At 40.8% G+C, this 5905-nt stretch overlaps 1 protein-coding gene across 1 annotated transcript; it reads left to right on the top strand.

Moving 5' to 3' along the window:
• Nucleotides 1-759: 759 nt before the first annotated feature.
• Nucleotides 760-5786, top strand: srprb (SRP receptor subunit beta). Its single transcript, XM_083773379.1, has 7 exons — nt 760-981; nt 1410-1504; nt 3691-3768; nt 3860-3942; nt 4561-4697; nt 4801-4855; nt 5246-5786. The coding sequence occupies exons 1-7, from the start codon at nt 801-803 to the stop codon at nt 5454-5456; spliced, it is 840 nt and encodes a 279-aa protein (XP_083629505.1). The 5' UTR covers nt 760-800; the 3' UTR covers nt 5457-5786.
• Nucleotides 5787-5905: the final 119 nt, after the last annotated feature.

The following is a 5905-nucleotide window of genomic DNA, read 5'->3' as shown; positions in this document are numbered from 1 at the left end:
CGAGCGTTATCCATGCGGAACTCAATGTGTGTTGCCTGTAGACCTACAAAAATGTAACCAAATGGACCCTGGCCTAAGCCGTAAGTTACTTACACTGGTAGTTGTACACTACACATTTTTGGTGTAACTGTGAATAACCGACATGCAGCTCCTGATGAGCACATTCACTTCAAACGCACGCACGCACACACACACGCACACACTTAATTATCCACATGAAAGAAATGCATTGTGAGAAGGAAGACATGGCAGTGTATCCACGGACCCAAACCGTGCATAAGCTATTCCCACTATAGGCTGAGGAAGAAATGCCACTTGACAGTTTTCAAATCAGCCTCATGGTGGGGCTAAGTTACAGGCCAAGTTGCGCGTCTCTCACACACACACACACACACACACACACACACACACACACACACACACACACACACACACACACACACACACACACACACACACACACACACACACACACACACACACACACACACACACACACACACACACACACACAGGATCGAATATATCCGTCTATCTCCGACGGTCTCCGAGTCTCCATAGCAATGGTCTCTCGAGACAGACTGTTGACTGACGTTTATTTTTTTAACGATGGGTTCTCAGATTGCCATAGCAATGACAATACAAGAGTCGGTCGGTCACGGTACAGAGCCAGACTGCCCCCTGCTGTCCAAATAGGCGTGTACACAAAGAAAGCACACGTGTCCTACTTTTTTCGAATCTGTGACAGCCTGACAGGCAGCCCTCTCACGGTGGCAGTGCACACACGCCTACACACAAAGATGGAGGCAGAGAGTATTGTCCCAGACCCAGGAACCATGGATGAAGTAGCAGCAGACACCGAGGTGGCAGAAAGCCCGTTTGAAAACTATCTGGAATCCCTGCGACAGGAACTGGAAGACCAGGACCCAGTGTTTATCGTTGCAATAATCGTTGCATTAGCAGCTGTTATCATCACTTTTGGTAAGCAGAGAACTTGTGTTTTAGCTGTTAGCTCACAGTTAGCTCACAGGCCACCCACTGGCCAGTGTTGCTGGCTAACGTTGAGCTAGTATCTATAACTAGCTTCGCATACATGTAACATTTCTGGAGTTAAAACGTGCACCACAAAAAAAAGTTTCTAATGACAAAATCAATCAATAAACCTCATGAGCCTGTATTGTGTCGCTAAAGATATTTCAGTAGCAGATAACGTTTTACTCAAATAAAGGTTTGCTATAACGGAATTAACCAGATGGCTAGTTGGCTAACAACACACCATCAACAGCTGTCAGTTGCACAGTCTCGTTCATGTTACTAAACCAGCTATTGCTAATACCTAATAGCATAATATTATGTTGGAAAACATGGGGCTGATTTTCCATTGCTCACTGACCCTTGTCCCTTTCCAGTTTTCCTGAAGTATTTCCTCAGCAGTAAAACGGTGCGCAGTGCTGTACTGCTGGTTGGATTGTGTGATTCTGGAAAGACCCTGCTGTTCAGTCGGGTGAGTTTATATCTCTGTTGTTGCCACATCGACTTCTAGAAGATCGACGTTGCTATATCTGTTGTCTACTGTACATTAATGATGATCAGTGGTGGAACCGTGGAATGTAATTACTAAAGTACATACTACACAGGTAGTTTTACTTGATTATTTTGAAATGTTTTATACTACTATTATTTTACAGCTTATTGGCATATAATAGCTGAATTACAAGCTCACAATACATCCCATCCCCAACTCATTGCGAGCTTGTAGATGAACTATTTTCAAAAACGTTTTGCACATTTTGAAATAAATGTAAATGCTTTAAAGGGATATTTCACTTTCATAAAAACTTTTGGTCATTTTATTGTCTACTCAGGCATATGTGAACACCACAGACAGTTTTTAAGTTTCAGTTATTACATATTTTATATCCATTGTATCTGCCCTGCCCCTAGCCCTAGAACGGCTCTTGTTGTTACATACAGTATGTACAGTATTTCACATACAGAGCCATAGAACAGAGCCATGATTTGTGGTAGAACGTTAACATGTGCGGCATAAATGTGATAAATGCTCCGTTTGTACTCACCCATTAAATTATTCCAAAGACGTGGAGTGAAAAATGGTCCTCTAGTTTTATATCCATGTGAAAGTTCTGGCACAAAACGCGTATTTAGTGAATTATCTCCACTTTTTCAAGAGATGCACACGGACATCTTTCTCTCCGCGCGAGGGGGGGCACTGGAATATCGATGAACCGATTTTAGATACTTACTGTTGTCATCACAAATTGACCGGAGAAGCACAAAAGTTTGGGTCACACAATTGGCAGGTGCTTTGCGATAGGTGCTGGGTAATTAATCACACCACCTGCCAATTGTGTGACCGCAAACTTTTGTGTTTCTCCGGTCAATTTGTGATGACAACAGGAAGTATCTAAAATCGGTTCATCGATATTCCAGTGCCCCCCCTCGCGCGGAGAGAAAGATGTCCGTGTGCATCTCTTGAAAAAGTGGAGATAATTCACTAAATACGCGTTTTGTGCCAGAACTTTCACATGGATATAAAACTAGAGGACCATTTTTCACTCCACGTCTTTGGAATAATTTAATGGGTGAGTACAAACGGAGCATTTATCACATTTATGCCGCACATGTTAACGTTCTACCACAAATCATGGCTCTGTTCTATGGCTCTGTATGTGAAATACTGTACATACTGTATGTAACAACAAGAGCCGTTCTAGGGCTACCCTGCCCCCTTCCTATACAAACCCATTTTAACCATGATTAGTCGAAAATACCTGACCTTTTTTCTGTTGAACTGATACTGCCCTCCAAATACGTGAGGGGGCTGTGGTTTTTCATTTACTGTTTTCATTCATTTTTAATAATTTTGGAAAATAACCTCCTCTAGCGCTGCTCAAAAAATAATTATTAAAAATGTATTAGAAGGACAATATCAGTCAACAGAAAAGAGTTTGGGTGTTTTCGATGAATCTATCATGGTTAAAACGCAGTTTGATTTGATGTTACAATGGGTTTGTATAGGAAGGGGGCTGGGCAGCTAAAATGAATATCAAATATATAATTACTGAATCAAGTAACTTAAAACTGTCTTGGGTGTTCACATAAGCCTGAGTAGACGAAAACATGACAGGTTTTTTAAAGTGAAATATCCCTTTAAGTATATTTTGTACTTTCACTCAAGTAAAATGGCCTTTTATTTGTTCTATATAGTGGTATTACTACTTTTACTTAATTAAAAATAAATCTGAGTGGGCACGGTGGCACAGTTGGTAGTGCTGTCGCCTCACAGAAGGTCCTGGATTCGATTCCCGCTGGGGACGCTGTGGGCACTGGTGGCGTGTTTCCTCCTCCGCAACATCAGTGCCCACTGCCCATACCCGAGGCGGGGTTGGCGAAAGGGCCTTTCTAGTTTCTGTGTGGAGTTTGCATGTTCTCCCCGTGTCCCCTAGGGTAGGTACCCTCACAAATAACATGCAGTAATTCTGGTCTCTAAACTACCTCCCCCTGGCCAGCCGGGGCGCCTGATGGAGGGGAAAGCTAACTGGTTGGAATAACGTGTTCCTTCCACGTGTTAAGTCCAACCAGATAAAAAAATAGTCTGAGTACTTCTTACACCACTGATTTATTGATTGTGCAATTCTATTACTTGATTGTGCAATTCTATTTCTGTAGCTGCTGTCAGGGAATTTCAAGAGAACGCAGACCTCAATCACTGACAGCAGTGCTCCCTACAAAGCCAAAAACGACAGAGTAAGTGTGGGTGATTGGAAGTTCAAATATTGACTCGTAAAATTGCTTTTTAACTTTGCTCATAATGTTGTCTGTTAAATGATGTGTGCAGGGCAGCATATGGACCCTGATAGACCTTCCAGGTCACGACAGCCTTCGTCCTCAGTACTTGGAGAAGTTCAAGTCTGCAGCAAGGTACGGAAAAAATTACTACCAGGTTTGTGAATAATAAATGATGTACAGTATGTCTCTTGATATCTTCCTGGATATAGAGTATTTTATGTGACTTGACATTTGGGCTGGGCAATACGTCTTCAAATCAGTATGGCAATTATTTCAACCTCCTCGATTATTATTACCGGTAACCCATTTTGGGCGGGAACCCCTTTTGGTGTTTCAAACATTATGTTATAATTTACAATCTACAAGCTCATAGTGTGCCACTCGGTGGTGCGCTATGAACTTGTAGGTCTGCTATTTTAGAAAAATCGTTAAAATGTGCCTCAAATCTTTCAGAAAATTGTCATGATTTAGAAAACATTTTAAATTTCGACGTCAGGCCTGAATACTTTTTTTGTGTGAAAAGAGCAGATCTACAAACTCACAATGCATTGTTATGCAACAAGTTATGAGTTTATAGATCGGCTAGTTTCAAAATGTTTGTACACTGACCGCCATTGTACGAACTATTAAGTATAATGCAGGGTTACGTGGTTAATCAGACTAATAATTTTGTGTCAATTCATTGATATATATATAAATTCTGGACTTGTTCTTTCTTGCATTGACATAGTCTCTCTTCTGCCCCTGCAGAGCCATTGTGTTTGTGGTAGACAGCGCCATCTTCCAGAAGGAAGTAAGGGATGTGGCAGAATTCCTTTACTCTTTGTTGACGGACACTGCGATATCCAGGAATGCTCCCACTCTTATTGTAGCATGCAACAAACAAGGTGAAACCCATTTTCTTTTTTTAAATAAACCACTATGGTGTATATGCATAATGGCAATATTTATATATATTATTGTTTGTATATATGTTTCCTATTTTTATAGATATCACAATGGCTAAATCAGCCAAACTGATTCAGCAACAGCTGGAGAAAGAGATGTAAGTTACTTAAATATTTTATTTTTTTGGGTGAATACATTTTTATTTTGTCTGATCTGTATACATTCGTGTGGTTGTGTATTTGGTTAATTAAATTTCTCCCCTGAGCAAGCGGCCAAACTCAATGTTAAAAATGTCAGCACTTGCACAGGAGACACCAAGAAAATACATTATTGCAATTACCTCTCTGCCAGGAGGTATAAAACTTACAGATTGTAGTGTTTGGTGGGTGGATGGGGAGGGGTGGAAAGGAGTTGTGGGAGAAAATTTAAAACCAAATGGTTTCATTTTTGTAAACTTGAATACAAGGTCATGTGTATTCTTTGCTTAAAAAAGAAAAAAAAAAGATTGTAGTGTTTGACAACTACAATTCTTATTCTTGTCTCAAAGGAACACACTGAGAATGACTCGCTCAGCAGCCCTGAGCTCTCAGGATGGTTCTGTTGGTGGCAGCGTGCACCTAGGGAAGAAGGGAAAGGACTTTGAGTTCAATCAGCTGCCGATGAAGGTGGAGTTTCTGGAGTGCAGTGCACGTGGTACCAAAGCCGAGGAAGGTGACGCAGACATCAACAGTCTCGAGAGGAGCCTGGCTAAGCTGTAAAATCAGCACCAATCTCCAATGTCTGAGAAATTTAGGCACATCCAGGTCTGGGATTAGACGAATTCAATGTAAATCCCGCAGGGTCAAGATAATTTAAAGTCAGTGACATGACTACTGTGGATAACTTCACAGTAACTATATTAACAAGATGTAAATAAATCCAAGCCCTGTCCCAGCTCTGAACTACAGTATGTGGTTCAATACATATGCACATTATTGCATTTAATCAGCAGCTCTGTGCCTTTGTCATTTCTTTTATAGAGCTACATTTTCTCTTGAGTGTTGTGGATTTAGTTTTTGTTCAGATTGTAAATAAAAGGTTAAGGTTTACACATGGTGAGTCTACATTTTTATGCACCCCTAATTATAAAGAATATTCTGACACTGGTCTGGTTTACTTATGTTCAGGAGCTACCAGCATTGTTTCCAAGTCAAATAATTTAAAAGTA

The sequence above is a fragment of the Protomyctophum parallelum genome (genome assembly GCF_964188405.1).
Source record: "Protomyctophum parallelum genome assembly, chromosome: 9".
NCBI classification, from domain to species: domain Eukaryota; kingdom Metazoa; phylum Chordata; class Actinopteri; order Myctophiformes; family Myctophidae; genus Protomyctophum; species Protomyctophum parallelum.
Note: the sequence above shows the minus strand (reverse complement) of the source record. Positions and strands in the feature narration are given on the sequence as shown.

Excerpts from the sequence above, each read along its gene's own strand:
- srprb (XM_083773379.1), top strand. The coding sequence starts at position 801 with ATGGAGGCAGAGAGTATTGTCCCAGACCCAGGAACCATGGATGAAGTA. Across the intron at positions 1,505-3,690 it reads AGACCCTGCTGTTCAGTCGG|CTGCTGTCAGGGAATTTCAA; the intron begins GTGAGTTTATAT and ends CTATTTCTGTAG. Across the intron at positions 4,698-4,800 it reads TGTAGCATGCAACAAACAAG|ATATCACAATGGCTAAATCA; the intron begins GTGAAACCCATT and ends CTATTTTTATAG.